The sequence below is a fragment of the Pholcus phalangioides genome, unplaced genomic scaffold (genome assembly GCF_987345545.1).
Source record: "Pholcus phalangioides strain wild (caught in Gottingen) unplaced genomic scaffold, Ppha-v1.0 ptg000009l_1, whole genome shotgun sequence".
Lineage (NCBI taxonomy): Eukaryota > Metazoa > Arthropoda > Arachnida > Araneae > Pholcidae > Pholcus > Pholcus phalangioides.
The window spans coordinates 36,775,881-36,793,737 of NW_028301602.1; the positions used below are offsets into that span (position 1 = coordinate 36,775,881).

Below are 17,857 nucleotides of genomic sequence, written 5' to 3' on the forward strand. Positions count from 1 at the left end.
AAAGAACATTGATTTTTTTCTTTGTCAGTTATGTGAAATATTGTAGACGATATTAATAGAGAGAGATACACAAGTGAAATTTGAGGTTTAAAACACAAAAAAAACTGAAGTTTCTCTCAAATTAGAATTTTCAAACCTTTATGGGTTTCAAAATGTTAAAATGCCTCTGTGCATGTTTTACATACTTGGTGATAATGAGCTTAACATAATAAGTATTGAAGAGTGTTACTCTTAATTTTATGTAGAATGAGTTGCCTCACCTTATCTTGAAACATTTGAGGGAAAATACCTCTAACCAAATGCATAGCAAAGGTTAGACGATCTGATTTGAATAACGAGCGGGAATTATGCTTATAAACCAAGCTGAGGAGACTGTTTTTTAAACTGGATACGCTTTCTTTCTCACTTTCTGAATTCTGAAACGTGAAAAATAAAAGTTATTAAATATAATGTTTTTCAATTGAATGTATAATAACAATGAAGTTCAATAAAACAATTTTTTGGATGATATTATTGAATAACATAACTGGTATCATACACACGTAACAGAACAAAAAAAACAAAAAAAATGAAATCGAACATTAAAAAGAAACGAAAACAATTATCTTCATCAAAGGCCAGGATGAGAGGAATAGTTCTCATTCTCCCAACTCACATTTACAATTAAGCCAGCAAGCTTAAGCTGGAGGATTCATCATTCAAATATTTCCCATCCCATAAGTTGAGCATTACAATTTTACTTTACAAGGGAATGGGGAAGGTTAGTTGAAAAAGTTTAATAAATACTAAAAATACTATTTCACCAAACACAAACTCTGCCATATTGCTATACTGCAATTTACAGCCAAAAATGAGTTGGGTTCGAAATGAAGGCACCATTTATTGGTGGTCTCCTCAAGCTTGTTAGGGAAAACATCTTGGTATCTATTATTTTTCCCCCAGTTCTAACATGTGACCTGATGGCAAAATTCATGCTGGTGGATGAACATCTTACCATTATGCCACTTGAGCATTATTACTAAAAATAATGGAAATCGTTTCAAGAAACAATCAGCAAATATCAAGCCCTTAAAAGAAAAGAACAAAAAAGTCCCATAGCAAAAAGAAGTTACATATACATAAGATGCATTAAAAAAATATCTCACCTTATTAGAGGTTAATGCTTGACGAAAGAGAGCCAGAAAAGAAGATAAACTAACTCGATACATAATGTTCAACTTTTTCATTTTTTCAATCAAGAAGTACAAAGTGCTGGCAAATTCAGCTGCTGGTAAATAAACTTGGCGATCCTACATATGATATATATATATATATAAAATGATAATTTTCAATATATATATATATATATGATACAGAGCCAATTGACATAAAAAATATATTTATGTATCTGGTGTCGTATTATCTAGTACTATACTGCAGGTAAGATAGCAGGCAATAAGATCAAGGCAAATAGCTTGAAAAACATAAAATCTTTAAAATTTTCATTTTAACACTTGCACACCAAACATATAAAACAAATTTGTACTAACTTCCTCTAATGAATTCTGGAGAGCACGAGCCTCATTCAAAGCTGCAGAAATTTCTGTGCTGCTGGATTTCGTTTCATTGAGAGATAGAATCAACTCTTTATTCTCTAAAATGTTTCCATGTGTTGAAACTAGTTTTTCAAGCAGAAGTTCTTGTAGTTTATTTAGCTGAACTTTCCCTTCTTCTTCCTGATGTAGAAGTTGCATCCGCCGTTCTTCTAATTCTGGTTTCTTCTCGGACAATACAGCAGCCAACAACTAAGTTTTCAAATAGAATATAGAAATTTTGTTACAAAAAAATTAAAGGCAACACCCTGTCTTGAAAATGTTATGTAAAAAAAGAATTCATACTTGGTTAGTAAGTCCCTCTTTGGTAACACTGAAATTGACAACATTCAAAACTGAATACATGTAAGAGGGCTGACTTGTTGAGGAGTTCCTTGTTGCCAGAAACAACTTGAAATTCTGATTTACTTCAACCGTTTTCTCCCCGATTTGTACAGAATGTTGCAGTCCTATTTAAAGATAGAAATGAAATACAATTTTATCACTCACGATTGAAGAATTCTGTGCAAAAGAGTACTTTTTGTAATATAAGTGGACATTTTGAATTCTTGTTCGTATTATAACACTCAAAACAGTTTGAGCTCTCAGAATACAAAAAATGACTCTAGGTATTACTGTATTTATGTAAGAGTCCCACTTTTATTGTGACAGAGATTAAAACCATAAAATACATGAAATCACACACGGTCAAAATGAAACATTGATAATGAAAAAAAAAATTAATTGAACACAGAAGTACATACCATCAGAGCATAAATCTGAGCTTAAGAGAGGGAAAAGTTCTGGTCTAACTGTATCAACATCTTTAATAACTAAAATTTTGCCAAATCGAGCAGCAAATTCAATGCTTGACAATGCATTAACATCCTAAAATATGAGAGAATAACTTCACAAATATAAACTAAAATGGATGATAAAGAATGCTATTTAAAAAAAAAAAGCAAGCAAATGCTGCAGGAAGCTTTCTAATAATACATGCCCTCATGTTGAACCATAAGGGCACAATTGAACCATAAGACTAAGAACCTCATAATTGAACCATAAAGACTTAAAATAAATAGTGCAGAGTCTAGACAAAAGTGTGTAAATGCAATCATGATGAGGTATGACATATTTGAATGTGATCCCGGAATTCCAATTAGTTCAAAAAAAAAGGAGGAAAAATACATACATCTTGAGAAATCACTTTAACTGGTGTGGTCTTCATGTGTTTCTGAAGCCATTCTATTGCTTTATCTGACGGATCAATAATGAATGTGCAAAGCTTATTCTGTCAAAATAAAGAGAAATGTGTATCATTAAACCCAGTATGTGAATTCCTTCTCTTTTTTTTAGAAATCTTTTTTTTTTCAGAAAAAACCACATGGATTTGAAAGATGCAACACCAAAATAAAATTAGAATTATTTGCTAAAAATAATTTTAACTTTCAACAATTAAGTGTGAGTAGGTGGTTTGTGATTGAACCACACATGACTATATGCTTGAAATGATAACATTTTAAAAGCATAAAACCGAGTAATGAGTTTTTTAAAATAAAATAGTGTTATGATTTGAACGAAAAAGAAAAACACACACACAAGTTTATACCTTGAGAATAGCTATAGCATTTTCCACAGATAATCTATCTGATGGAAGACCTTCATTTCTCCATGTCAGTTGATCTCTATCTGAACTCAGAAAATTTGCAAAAGAGAAAAGTTTTATTCTGCATTCTTTACACCAAATATTGAAGGCATTTTGCCTGACATCCTCCGGCTCTGAAGTAAGGTAACTGATGAACGCAGCAGCTAATATTGATTTTGAAGGCAGCTCATTCAATTCATCATCTATATCTGCCAGCTGAAAACATATAAATATTCATCACACTAATGAAGTTACAAAAAGTAATGTCATAACATTAAATTTTTGTACATGGTGGGCAAAAAGTCTGTAGAAACAAAAAATTCATAAAAAACGGAAAAATAAGCGAAATAAAAAACGGTTTGCAAGGTTGCATCGCTAGGTCACAAGAATTTTTTTAAGACAGGAAAAAAATAACTAAAAAAACAGCTGATAGGTGGCACTGGCGTACACAAGTCAAAGAAAAGATATGCAAATAACAAACAGAATGCCTCCAAATCGTTTATTACAGCAGTATGTGTTCCACATGACCACCACCACAGGGGATAACATTGCAGGTGAGTCACAAATCCAGCAACGGCAGAAGGTCCACATACACGTTTTACAACGGTGAACTGCTTGCGGATTAGGAGCACAAGTTCTTATAACCGTCTCATTTGCATATTTCCACTGAATTCACTCGTACCAGCGCCACCTATCGACAGTTTTTGAATTATTTTTTCCTGTCAAAAAAATTTCTGTGACCTACCAATGCTAACCCAGCAAACCATTTTTTATTTTGGTTATTTTTCCGGTTTTTATTCATTTTTAAAGTTTCTATGGACTTTTTGCCCACTCTGTATATATAAAGATAACTTAAATGCAACATTATAAAATTATATGTATATATTTTTTTCATTGATCTATCAGGATAAACTACTCTGCTATCCCCACATGGATCATCTTATGTTGTTTTTTTTCAAGACAAAATATTGAAATAACAGTAAATCATATGAAGCTGAGCACAAAATACAATATTGTATAACATAAAAAAATTCAACATAAAGTTGATAATCTTGATAAAGACATAAAGTATACCTGTTGCGACCATCTCAAATATTCATCATTTAATTGGTTGATCAAGGACTCCGCAGCATGAATGGTTTCTTTAGAATGCTTAAGGCGAATTTCTATTTCAGCTGCTTCTTTAGTGAACTTGTTCAGTTTGTCTCTGAGTACAGAAACCTCTTCTTCAACATCAACAAGAGCTGAACTGAGTTTGGACATCCTCTTTTCAGTCATCAACAAATTACTGCAGGAATTACATACAGCAAAATATAAATGTAAAATTTGATAAAACATAATGCGATGAGAGATGAAATTTTTTTCATTTATGATTCCTTCTCTTTATGATAACTGTGGTTTTAATTTTTATCTCTTTCCTGACATGAATACTTTGCAACTGAATAAATGAATCAGGAATACAAATTATCGCAAACATAACAAAAAATCAGAGCATTTAAAACTGTTTCACTGTCACAAAACATTTCTTTTGCAAAATGATTACCCTTTGCAATTTGAATCAAATATAATTGAGCATTCATATCATAATTCAAATTCATTAATTACATAATCATACTTGTATCTAATAAACATGAATGTAAAAAAAATAATAAGTTAATAATATTTAGTTATAAAACTAAAAAGTGCTCAACTGTTTTAATTTAGCTTGCTCTTTTTCTAGTGGACCAATTTTTTCTAATACTTTTGCGTATCTGACATTTGCCTTAACCCAGGTAGCCAATGGAGCTGCAGCAGCTGATGCCCGCTTGGCACTCTGAAATTCAATAACAATTTAGAGCTAATACAATTTTCAATAATAGCATCCAAATTTTTCCACAAGTCAATAAAACTCTTTTTTACTATTAATAAATATTTATTATGAACACTATTTTTCACTTACAATTTTCGTTTCACTAAGAAGAAACATCTTAATTTCAATGAAACATATGAAATTGAAAGAGTGTTATGCAACAAAACATAAGTTGAGACCATCCCAGTAAGTGGTCTATAGGATTTTTTCTCCTGAAGAAATTAATTAGTCTATATAGGCTAATTTGAAATTCCTGGGTGGTATGTAAGACACAACAAAGCGGTATGCAATATTTAAATGAATTTTTTTATTGTCAATAAAATGAATGCTCTCAATTCTAGACCAGTGTTTCTCAACCTTTTGAAGCTTGTGGCACTCTTGGGAATAACATTAAAAACTTGGAGTACCCTTCCTTATGTGAATACAGTTTACTACAACAAAAATCACTGAATGAAAATACATCAATAGAGTTTTGTTCGATTAATCATCAATGTGAAACTGACTAATGCTTAGAGCACAGATACTTGATATTAGGTCTTAAAGTAGGCAACAAAACATGCATATCGTCCTCAAGGGTCTTGCAGTCTATTTCTTGCTTTGTATTTTTTTTTTGTCGCCACAGCAGAAAAGGCTTGCTAACATAGATATGTTAGAAAGGGCAAAGTGTGTTAATTGCTTTTTCATTAAATTAGGATACTCCTCCCTCAGTCGAAGCCAAAAAGCAGTCATTGACACCTCATTCTAGGTGAACTTACCATAGAGCGTGGAATCATCGCAAAGATAAATAAATTCATCTCGTTTGCAAGCAGTGAAATCTACTTCCTCTGCACTGTTTGCGAAATCAAATGATGAGACAACCCAGTCGAAACTCTCAGTGGAAAGAGATGGAAAGTACATATCTATCGCATCTTGCAATCTTGATAAGTGATGACAAATGAGGTCTTTCAGCTTATCCAGAGATGATGTCACTCTCCGCTATTACTACAAAGGTTTCGACAGCTGGCTGATGTGAAGATAAGTCTAAGAAGGAAAATTCAACTGGCCTTGCAGGAGAAATCAAATTTACATCCTCTCACTTGCCCAGTGAGCGACCTAGACTACAAAGCCAATGAATCCTCCTTCTGTAGAGCTTGTGTGCTCTGAATGGGGGGCGTACATGGACAACTAGCATTAACTCAGGCCAAAGCTCACATTGCTGACACTGCAACCAGATAGTGAACGTACCTTTACCTCAGATATTTCTGTCTTTCTGTAATGTGCGAGAGTAACTAATTTGTGGACCGTGATATTTTTTTATTTATCTCCATAATATCTCCTAGCACCCCTTAGCTGACATCGTGGCATCCTAGGGTGCCGGGGCACATTGATTGGGAAAGATTGTGCTAGACTATGCTGTCGGTTATGCATCTCTTGTCACTTCTATTATAAAATTTTTGACAAATGAAGGAAATAAAATTTCATTTTACCTTTTTGAGTTCTTTTAGTAACTGCACATGCCCATTGCATACCCGGCTCACCATGCTACTTGGCCACATGACTATCCTGAATGTTAAATAATCAAATAATTGAAGCCTGGTATGCAGTAAAGTAGGAATCATTTTCATAAATTGGCCACTTGATCATCATCAAGTAATCATCCCATAATGACAAAGTTTTCTGAGAACTGAGATATCGTATCATATTTTATTATTTTTATATTTAATTCATGTAAATTCTATTGGTTCTGAAAGTTTAACAATCAAGTTTTTCTCCCTCAAAAATTTTGGGACAGTATTTTTCCAGAACACAAAAATATAATAGCTGCAGCATTTTTCAAACAGTACACTCCAAAAATGAAAATAGCAGAGACACCAAACAATTACAATAATTGATAAACCAATAATAAAAAAATAATAAATTAGTGAAAGTTCAATGATTATAAATATGAATGGCCTAAAATGAATGAAAGGCCAAAAAATGACAAACCTTGTCATCAAAAGATGAAGCGTTTTTCTTCAAAAGCTGTTCAACACTTTCTCTTATGTCTGAAGAAATACTCCGAGCATCAAAAGCCATAATCTCATCCTTTACTCCTCTTTTAGAGAGAAAACTATACAATACAAAAACATATCTATAAGATTACTTGAAACAAAATTATTGTATAAACATATACATATCAGGCTTAACAAAAGCAACCACCTATTTTGATTAATGATGAGTTGTGAGTAAAATAACAATTTTTGTTTTATACAAAAAGTCATTCTTGTCATTTGTACTAAGGAATTCTAAAATTGATTAAATTGTGTGCAAGCTAATCTTTATGATATAATGGCAATTGTATTAGATAAAAAAATTAAATTAATTTATTATATTTTGCTTGTACTTCTTCAATGACATTCTATGATTTTTACATGCGCGATTCATACTTATATTATTAAAAGCAATTGAGAAATTTAATGTCTGTGAAGAATTTCTATCATCATTAAGCTAATTATAGATTGATTGATGAAATGCCACAAAATATTTATTTCAAATTCTAAAACAGCTAATTTGGAGACAAAATTAACACTAGAAGGACCATGCCGGTCATTTTGACCATTTTTCATCTTTTCGCTCAATTTTCATGATCAACCAGGTTGTTTAGAATGTTGAAATGTCATGACTTTTTCTAAAAATGCTTAAATATTACCCTAATACTACCAAACCACACACGCACCTCATGCACATTCCTCTGCAAAACTTCTAATGAATTGGTACATGTTGAAAATGTGTGTGTATACATGTTATGAATACATGAAGCTTGTCTCGGTGTAATGCTTGTTACATGTAATGAAATCAGTTTTTATAACTATGAGTGTAGTGTAATGATTGAATAATTGTACTGTTATTAGCCAGTTGCTCTCTATGGCAAGACTTTTGAATGGGAAGATCTGCCTGTATTTGCGCCTCAAAGTTGGGAATGTGAATATTACGCTGTCCAACTATCATAAATTTTTTTAAAAATCAGCAGAGATATTTTTAGTTATACCTAGAAGGGCCATCACTGGTCATGGTGATAAGCATATAGTGTGACTAATAACATTACAGGCCCTTTCATAGTCCAGCAAATATTTCATTGGATCATGGCGTCAAACTACAACTAATATAGATATGCTCACTTTAGCTAATTGAAAACATCCTTAATGATTGATTAATTACGAAATAAAAATACTAATATGCCAAAAATGTAGTGATGCAAATCATTGAATCTTATCTTAAAGATAGTAGAGAAATTTCAGCACGTGATAATTTGTTTTCCTTTATCAATGCTTGCTAAAATACTGAAGCAGAATAATACTGCCTTGGCAGGTATAATAATAAAAGACCGTAAAGAAATTTCATGTAAAATTTATCAGAGACTCCTTTATGCGAAACATGTTTGATGCATTTATACACAAACATGCATAACTGTAACTAGCATTCCTGTGCAAGAATTTGCATTTAGACCCCCCTTCCAAGTGGGCCCTGTGTGAGTGCGCCTGTTGTACCTGCCTAGTTACGGCACTGCAAACACGTTATATTTTATGTTTACTGGGTAAGAAAAGGAAAATATTCTTCTACTACGTTCAATGCATTGAATACATATTCTCAAAGTGAGAAAACTTCCTAAAACCATTGAGTTTTACAATGAAATTAAGTATAGTGTTGATCAGATGGCTCCAAATTAGCTAAAAAAGAGACTTAAGTATCCAATCTGAATTTTACTAACAACAAAAACAAGCGCTACTGTACCAGGGAAAAGATAGATGTGTCAGGTCCTGCAATGCAATAACTTTTATAAGAATAAATATTGATAATGATAATAATATTAATTGAATAAATTTTCCTCTAATGTAACAAAGGATCTCTAATGTAACAAAGGTATTGAAAAGTGTAGAAAGTGTGAATATGCAAATACAATCAAAATTATAACGTTTAGAATGGAAATATTTTTTCTATCAGTTATGCAATGAGGAACTTTTAGATAAGTATTTTCCTCTTCAAAACTGAGCTAAAACCGGCAATTAAAAAATATATTTTTGATTGATTTGTGTTTATTGTATGTCAAAATGGCCTTTAAAAAGAAAGGAAATTATAATTAATTAATTAATTAGCTATCCTTATGCATACCCCAAGTCTTGACTTTCAAAAAGAATCATTAAAAAGCATTTAAAATCGTTAAGAAAAAATAGATACACATATGTGTGCCTCTAGAGCAAAGAGGTTAAAAATAAAAAATTATAAAATTTATTTGGAAAACTGAGTTTTTATATTATGTTGCTTACCTGCACTCATATCTACATTTAAACATAAAAAAACACTAATGAAAATTGAGATTTTATAGTGAAAATCAACCTCTGATCATTTTGACAGGTACTAGTCCTTCTAGTGTTAAGAAATATCTGATTTATATTTTACACTTTATTTTCACTAAGCTCATTACTTTACCTTTTCATGCTGACCCATGAAGTGTCAAAAATTCCCATCAGTCTCAACACTCCTTCTAAGATATCTCTGATGACAACAGGTGGAGCACGTAAAGATCTTATTTCAGAGAGAGATTCTGATTTTATACTTCCTACAGCAGATTTTGCTACAAGTGAAAAAAATAAAGTGTTATATTAAAATATTCATTAAACATATAAAAGTAGGGATGCAAAAAAAAGGTAAGAAATAATATTTTTTCCAAAGCAAGTCTGTTATTTGTTAAGTTATGAAATAAATAAAGTTCAGTGTCACCTTCTTGGACAAGCGGTTCAATTTCAGAAAGTTCTACATCAATTTCCTTCTTTCGGTGCATTAATTTCACATTTTCTTCTTCCATTTGAGCTTTCAGTTTTTCCAATTCAATTTTCTGATCACCAGAGCTCTGAGAAGAAAGACAGTTGTTATTAATGAATGGTCATTTCTATTTTACTTTGAAAATCACATATAAAAATTTTAAAAAGTGTGTTAGACTAAATATAGTAAAAGCCAAAAAAAAAAACAACCAGTTTATGTAAAAACTCACTATATTAGACAACACAACAACACAATTATAACTACCTTCTTTTCTATAGTTGTACAGTACTGAATATGATCTTTCCATTCTAGCAATCAAAACTAATAAAAATACTTCAAATCTGATTTTGAAACTTGTAAAGCTATTAGTAGGCCTAAATAATTTACTTTTCAGTATCATATGCAACAACACAAAAAGTTACTGAATTGCAGCTTAACCCTATAAGTGGCATTGATGAGATATCTCACCTCCTTAAAAACCTCTTATTGGGCAATGACAAGCACAGACATTTTGTATAGTTGATTTTGCAATGGACACTTTTCCCTATATCTCTTAGTTTGCACATATTGAAAATCAGGAGGTCAACTTCATTTGAAAAGGTATGGCATTTTGAATGGGGTTTAGCGATTTCTGCTGTGCCACGTGAAGGTTAATAAACCCTTGGTGGTTTATAGTGTGTGTACAATAATTCAAAAATATGTTCATTGTTACAATGGTCAATAGGATTTTAAAATAAGCAAATATTGTCATATGGCCTGGATATCCCTAGATTCAGTGATCAATAGGATCAAATAAAGCAACAGAGGATAAAAAAATAAGAAAAAGTTACTCAACAGTCATGCTAGATGTGATCTGCCTAAGAGCTTCGTCAGCTTCTTCTTGTTTTTCTGCTAGAAGAGAACTTTGCTCAGCTGCTTCTTTTTTCATAATATCAACACTGTTTCGCACTTCATTCAGTTTTGACACACCTGCCTGAAAAAAACAGATTTAGAACAAGGTAATGCAACATTGTTTAAATAATTTCATTTCCTTCATCAAGACCATATTTTTAGAAAACATCAATTGTAAATTTTGAACAAAAGAGTTATATCCCTGTCATTGTTTTGAAATTTTTCAACAGGCAAACGGAATGCTTGAAACACAAACTAAAAATTTAATTAAGCTAGCAGTTAAAAAATTCTGAAGTTGAATCTCAATTAAAAAATTAAGCAATATAGCCATTTGAAACCATGCAAATAAGAATAATAATAATAATATTTTAATTCTTATGGGATAAAAACCTGTAAGTGAGGCCTGTCCTGCTCTATAGCTACTCTTTTATCAGTATAGATTGATTCAAAAGTCCGGATAAACAGAAGAAATTTTCTTGGAGTCATGTTCTTCTCAAGACTCATGGAGTGGATTTTGTAGAACTTTGAAGAAAGACTTTCGTCATTGCTATCATCGTTGTCATCATCCTTCTCTTCCCAATTCAAGCCATATTTCATTTTTGATTGTAATAACAGTTTTGGAATCTGCAAAAATAAAATTAAAGCAACTGAAACAGACAAGAAGTAAAATAAAAGAAACATGTAGAAGCAAATAAATAATGAAATTTCAATATGTATAAACAAATATCAATGAATTTGTTTATCATTGAAACATCAATGATAAAGAAATTTTCATCAGGGGTAGCCAACAGTTGGTCCACAGGATGTATACAGTAAATTTTGTGTAGCCCCCTCCCCTCAACAAGGTAAAACTACTGTGTATTAGATCAAATTTCTGATCATTATTTAGGCTATTGGTTCCAATAGTAGACTTCCTGATTGAGAAAATAGTTACATTCACTATTTCTAATGATTAAAACAATTTATATTCTCACCATACCAACTTACTGCGTGTGTGAATGTGTTTATGTGTTCTCTATACAAATCTACAATTTATAGAGAATCTAGGAGTTAATGGTTGAGAGATAGACATCTGACAAAACTTTGTATTGCCAGGCATAAATGAAACAGACTCTTCATCTCTGCTAGAAACATAGTTTTCAGATAGGAATCAACATACCATCAAAGTCACATCAAGATTGTAAGAAAAGATTCCAATTAAAACATAATTATTATAATTATTGTTCTTTAAGTTTAGTTAACATTTTATTTGCAAGCTAATTATGTATCTAGTTGAATAAAATTGCCTCTGACCAAAGTTTGAAGAATCACAATAACTTCTTTTACATAATAGTATCAACTTATCCAATCAAATATTCAACTTATCAAGTTAGGCTAATAATACAGTCATTACAATCTGATATGGAAACACAGATGGAGTAAATGTTTTAGCCATTTTATTCATTTTCGGACCCATAATATATTCATTTTCACTTATTCTTTTCCTTTTTTTCACATCAGTTACAAATCTTTTTTTAGAGCCTATTTTTACAATTTTTAGTGCTCAAACTTCTGGTCTCTAATAATCAGTGTACTAACGAAAATAAAAAGGTTGTGTTATTAAAAACTGCCTACCTGCATCATACTTCTCTCACTCCACCCTTCCATCCAAAGCCAAGAACAATATTTATAAAGCGATGGATTCATCTTACATTTCACAGAAAATCTTTGATCAGCGAAGTCCATAACAAAAACTATATGCAGAAACTTCTTCACTCCTGTGAATTCATAAAAAATTGATAATTATAATAAAATTACATAGAGCTACAATACTTATATATTTTATTCATTTTTGTACAATGATTTCATTTTATTCAGATTTGAATAATTCAGTTGTCATGCGATTTTAAAAATTCTTGATTTTTATAAAAAAAAAAAAGGGTAAAATTAGAAAACAATATTTAAAAAAATGCTTCCAAAGAGATGAATAAATTTTTTTTCACAGAAAAGGGAAAAAAACAATATATGAAATTAAATTACTCATTGTATAGTAAGAAAACATGGACCCTCTCCAGCTTTCTTGTGATGCTACATCTTTGAGTGGATTTAAAATTGATTCCAGCTCCTGGATTGTGTATAAGCCAGGAATGTCACCAGATGAGAGTAGACTGCAGATCAGCTCTAAAAACTGAGTGTCATGCAGCTGATGATCATCGAGCAGCAATACAACATGTTGCCCTTCTATTCCACAAACCTGCATAACCTATAAGGATTATAAATCAAACATTTGTAAGAATAAAAATTTAAAACCATATAGAAACAAAATTTAGCAGTTGATGCTTTTTTAAATCCTTTTAGACCCTGTACATACAAATTTCTAGGTTGCTTTTTCTTGCTGTAGGTATTCTTTTTTTAACCTCAGATAGTTCAGCTCTGCCTTTAAGGATTATGGGTGTTTTGAACAAAACTTTGCAAAGCAAGTTTTTGAGTTGTTTCTGCATTTTTTAAATGAACAAAATTGCAGAGTTCTAGCAAAAAACACTGCATCTTAACAGTTGTGATGTGGATTCAATAAAAAAAGAAAAATCTGCTTCAGTCATAAAATTATGGGGGAACCTAAACAACCATGTAGTTTAAGGATTTTCTGATTAACTTAGAAAAATAACACTTTAATGATTAACCAACATTAAAAAAATAGTTTTAAAAATAAAACTTTATGCGTCAGGCTTACATTCTTTAAATCATTCTTGAGAGACTGTATGCTATAATTGCTGTGAATTTTAGGAGACACAATTTTCATTTTATGCCTATGAGCAATAATCCTTGTTATTGTATGACGACCAACCCCACTGGTTCCTGCTAAAAGCAAACAACCTCCATCTAAGGTGAGTACACGGTCAATGAAAGCCATATTATCCAGCATGTCATCAAAGAGAACAAGGTTTGTTTCCTCAACTTCGTCACCTGAGTTAATAAGAAATTATAGAGATATTACCAAAACAATGAACAGATATTTTGCAAAATTGGCAATTATATAATACAATTTAGGAAAATAAATACCAGACGTTGAAGTTGCAGTCTTAATCCTGATTTAGAGAGAGACATTATAACATTCTTAAGATAATAATTTGCAATAAAATTTTTAAAAATGTATATTTTTGTTCTACTTCAAAATAGAAAGTCATGCCCAATGAAGAGGCCATAATCCTTTGTAATCTAGATTATACAATTAAAAAACTTAAAGACGTAGTTACTTATAAGCCTGCATTTAAAAAAAAAACCTATCATCACAGACTTTGTTAATGAATCATGCTATAGAAAAACAATCATACTTAAAAATATAGCCTTGTTTTCAATAGTATTTTAAAAATGTCCTAATTAATAAAATTCTTTTATAAAATGTTTAATTACGTTAATTCATTTTTACTGTGCATAATTAATAATGAAAATATTTTTGATTTTTTTTTATTGCATTTTTAATTGGGTTGCTGTATTTCAGTAATATATGACATCCATACTTGTTATGGGCATCTTTTTCTCAGCCACCTCATTGGGCATTTTGCCTATTGTGGCTTTGTATTTGAAAAATTTTGCATCATATTTAAATACATATTATGACAATTATATAATGATTTTAGTTGTGCAAAGCTGAATTTAAATTCCAGTTCCAGCATGGATGTCTTTTCAAATGACTCAAACATTCCTTGGACAAATTACAAGATATCCTTGGTAAATGACATTTAAGAAAATACTTTACATCTGCAATGACTTTTTTTTGCAACAATCTTCATTTCAGCTTCAATTCTGCTAGCAGTCCTTAAATAAGATTATTTATATGAAAACATTTGATGAATACTAAAATATTCTAAATAAGAAAAAATAAATAAAAAATTATTAGCTTAATCCAGCTTTATACTCAGTCTACAGAAAAATAAATTGAATATGAACAAAAACACACATTTCAGATATTTCAAACTAGCAGAATAAATAATTTTTACAAGGGCATTACTTACTGAATATTTTTATTTCTTTTTGAATGACGGATTTCCAATCATCTTGACTAAGTTTCTTCAATTGTTTCCCAAATGTAACAGGTCTTTCTCTGTTATCAGAGATGAAATATGAGTCCTCAGCTTCGGGAAAATAAATAAAAATGCAATTTAAAAAGATTTTCTCAGCATAAAACATTTTTAACATGTTTTGGAGGAACGTTAAGAATACTTTGCACTTATCTTATTCACTGCAAGAAATGTAGGGGTTAAGTTTCATCTCTTTCTCAGATAAAGAGCAAAAAATATATAAAAATAGATGTCAGACTGTTGAGAGAGAATAGTTGATGCAATTTATGATTTACTTTGAGCCTTTTCAATTTCTGAAAAATCCTCACTATTTTTCTTCAATGCATCAAAACCTTGCTGCAATTATAACAGCTAGGTTGTTATGTCACTCTTTCTAACTTTACTTTAGCATTATTGGAATTTTTCTGACTGAAGTTCTAAAAACTTTCAAAACCATGACTTTCTACATGATTCCAAACACCTAACTATCGATAGGTTACTCTCAGAGTCAACTTCACTTTTCATTTCACTTTCCCTCCTCACTATGTGTTTATCTTAAGTAAACAAGTGCTTTCACCTGCCATTTTCTATGCAGTCTACTACCACTATGAGTGCATATGTATATTGTCAATATTTTCATTGGAGTCTTTAATGAGGAAAGGTATTCAACAGAAAGTGTTGGTGAACCTCTAAAGGATATTTGTTACAATAAATATCCAAAGTCTAGATGTTTCATGAAGTGGCCAGTTATCTCAAAGTACAGTAATATCTATTTCCTCTATAAAACTCTAATAAATATAACCCTTAAATAAGCACAAAAATTGACTGCTAATTTGTATAGTAGTCTTAATGAATTAAATTGTCGGAGTAAGAGTTTACCTGAATATGTTGCAACTTCAATCCACTCATGTTTAAACAATTCAGATAGTATTGCATCAAACTTTGCTTTTGATGTGAAATCAACTAACGTGTCACGAAACATCCTACATGATTCATAGACCCATATGCCAGCTAATTCTTTCATAAGATTTTCATGAGAAGAATTGAAACTTTCAAAATCATAACGCATCAAATATTGAACATATTCTGTCAGATTTGCTGGGGTAAAAACGTAGTGAACCTGGTCATCAGAAGAATACTCATACCTAACCTACATTAAAAGCAAATTCAAGTATTCAAACAAATTCACGAAACATTTAAAACAAAAAAAGTATTTCAAATAAAACATGATTTAACGAAAATATATGACAAGCAAATTTGAACAATCATAAGATATGGATACATTTTGAATACAGCAAAAAAAAAAAACATCTAAAGAGATTCAGCATAAATAAAAATTAAGTTGTATATATATTGAAATGATAAATACTTGGACTTTGATACAGTATTGTAGCAATTCAACTTTTCATCATTCTTATTTCTAAATAAGAAAAATCAGCTAAACAATGAAGATGCAAATCAGATGTGTAAAATGAAATGTTACCATCTCTAAGACTTGAGTCATGCTGTCCGAGAGGCGATGTATTGCATGTCTAACCCAAGAACTTTCAGATTTTTCCAACTTGGTTTGAAGAAATTTATATAAAACAGCCCTGTATATTCTTTGAATTTGTTCTTTTGAAGGGTACCTATTTATAAAAAAGAAAGAAAGAGAGAGTTCTATAATAAGGGTGGGATAAGTATAAGCATATTGACTACAGTATACATAATGTTTGAGATACGTAAGTTGAGTTAATTATCTAATAAACTACTAATTATCAAATCACAGAATAAAATACATCTGATACTGATAATTAGCAGATTAGATATCAAGTACATATACACAACATACACCACACATCAATCCCTATAACTAATAAAATCTTATACATCAATCTAAACATGACCGTCTATTTGAAAAAACTGAATTTTAAACATTCCTAAAAAATAAATGCTTAAAGCATTTAGAACAGTGGTGCAAAACTCATGGCCCAAACCAGTAATAAATATGTGGCTTAACAAACAGATATTAAACTGAAAGAACTGAATGACTGATATTTTTAATACTGCTTCAGATAAATTTCAAGCGTTTTTCCAGCGTAGGAAAATAGATTTACTCATTTTATTGGTTTTGGAATGGGGAATTTAACTTTAAAGCTTGGGAGTTATTTTCTGTTTTTTACATGTTGCCTACAACAGTTTTTCCTCTGCCAGTGTGACCAAAAACAGTTTTCTTTTCTTCAAATGTGGCTACAAAGAACCCCAAAAGATTGGGCATCTCTGGTTTAGCATATTGGACTTAAAAAAACAAGTAGGCATTGGCAACAAATAATTCTGTGGTGTTCGGTCAGAACATGATATCTCCAAAAAATAGCTTTTTGATTTAGTAGTAAGTCTTGCTAACCTTTATAAATGTGAAAGTATGTCTGTTCTTTATACAAATCTACAGTTTTAGACAGATCGTCGCCACAGATTTTGCATATATACCAAACAGGACCAGGATTGAATCGTAGGCTACTTAAAAGTTCGTCATAGCTAGACAAATGCCCAAAATGGGCGAAAAACTGTGGGGCAACAATGGTTTTGGGGCCTCAACAATCACTTTCCGAATGTTTATTTTGGTTACCGTGGTTCCCAACAATGCGTTTCAGACGTGTATATGCCTTTACAATAGTTTATCACATCTTTAATACTGTTTATACATTATAACAGTTTATTCCTTTATAATGGTTTGCCACTTTTCCAATCCTCCCAGTAATTGAAGAAAACCCGGGAAGTGACAGATATTTTTGCTTGCCTATATACAGGGTGTCCTGTAAGTGCTAATGTGGCCTTTATCTCATCAACCACCCATTTTAGAGGTATAGTTTCAATTTAAAAAATGCTTAAAAGGTGTTTGAATAATATTTGCTGCACAAGCTGGACATATGACGTCACTAACAACAACTACGACAACAAAACTGGGAATAAAAATGTTCAACGCCAGCTGATGAACTCAGTGCCTCAAATCATCAACACTCTGGCATGAAGTTAAAAAAAATTATCATTATACACCAACATGGGAGCACCAGCACTGATATCATTTTCACATCAGTTGATCAAACTT

At 31.2% G+C, this 17,857-nt stretch overlaps 1 protein-coding gene across 1 annotated transcript in view; it reads right to left on the minus strand.

Annotated features, from left to right (window-relative positions):
- btv (dynein cytoplasmic heavy chain beethoven) overlaps positions 1-17,857 on the minus strand; it is an 89,716-nt gene that overhangs the window by 20,116 nt on the left and 51,743 nt on the right. The window contains exons 44-63 of the mRNA XM_089236050.1: positions 16,256-16,400; positions 15,652-15,922; positions 14,728-14,847; positions 13,446-13,678; positions 12,755-12,977; positions 12,350-12,492; positions 11,126-11,359; positions 10,680-10,817; positions 9,803-9,932; positions 9,512-9,656; positions 7,031-7,154; positions 4,908-5,029; positions 4,291-4,504; positions 3,181-3,432; positions 2,764-2,862; positions 2,336-2,459; positions 1,878-2,041; positions 1,530-1,784; positions 1,146-1,289; positions 261-416 (exon numbers count right to left, since the gene is read on the minus strand). Coding sequence (XP_089092176.1) covers positions 261-416; positions 1,146-1,289; positions 1,530-1,784; positions 1,878-2,041; positions 2,336-2,459; positions 2,764-2,862; positions 3,181-3,432; positions 4,291-4,504; positions 4,908-5,029; positions 7,031-7,154; positions 9,512-9,656; positions 9,803-9,932; positions 10,680-10,817; positions 11,126-11,359; positions 12,350-12,492; positions 12,755-12,977; positions 13,446-13,678; positions 14,728-14,847; positions 15,652-15,922; positions 16,256-16,400 — 3,436 coding nt within the window. The remainder of the gene's footprint in view (positions 1-260; positions 417-1,145; positions 1,290-1,529; positions 1,785-1,877; positions 2,042-2,335; positions 2,460-2,763; positions 2,863-3,180; positions 3,433-4,290; positions 4,505-4,907; positions 5,030-7,030; positions 7,155-9,511; positions 9,657-9,802; positions 9,933-10,679; positions 10,818-11,125; positions 11,360-12,349; positions 12,493-12,754; positions 12,978-13,445; positions 13,679-14,727; positions 14,848-15,651; positions 15,923-16,255; positions 16,401-17,857) is intronic.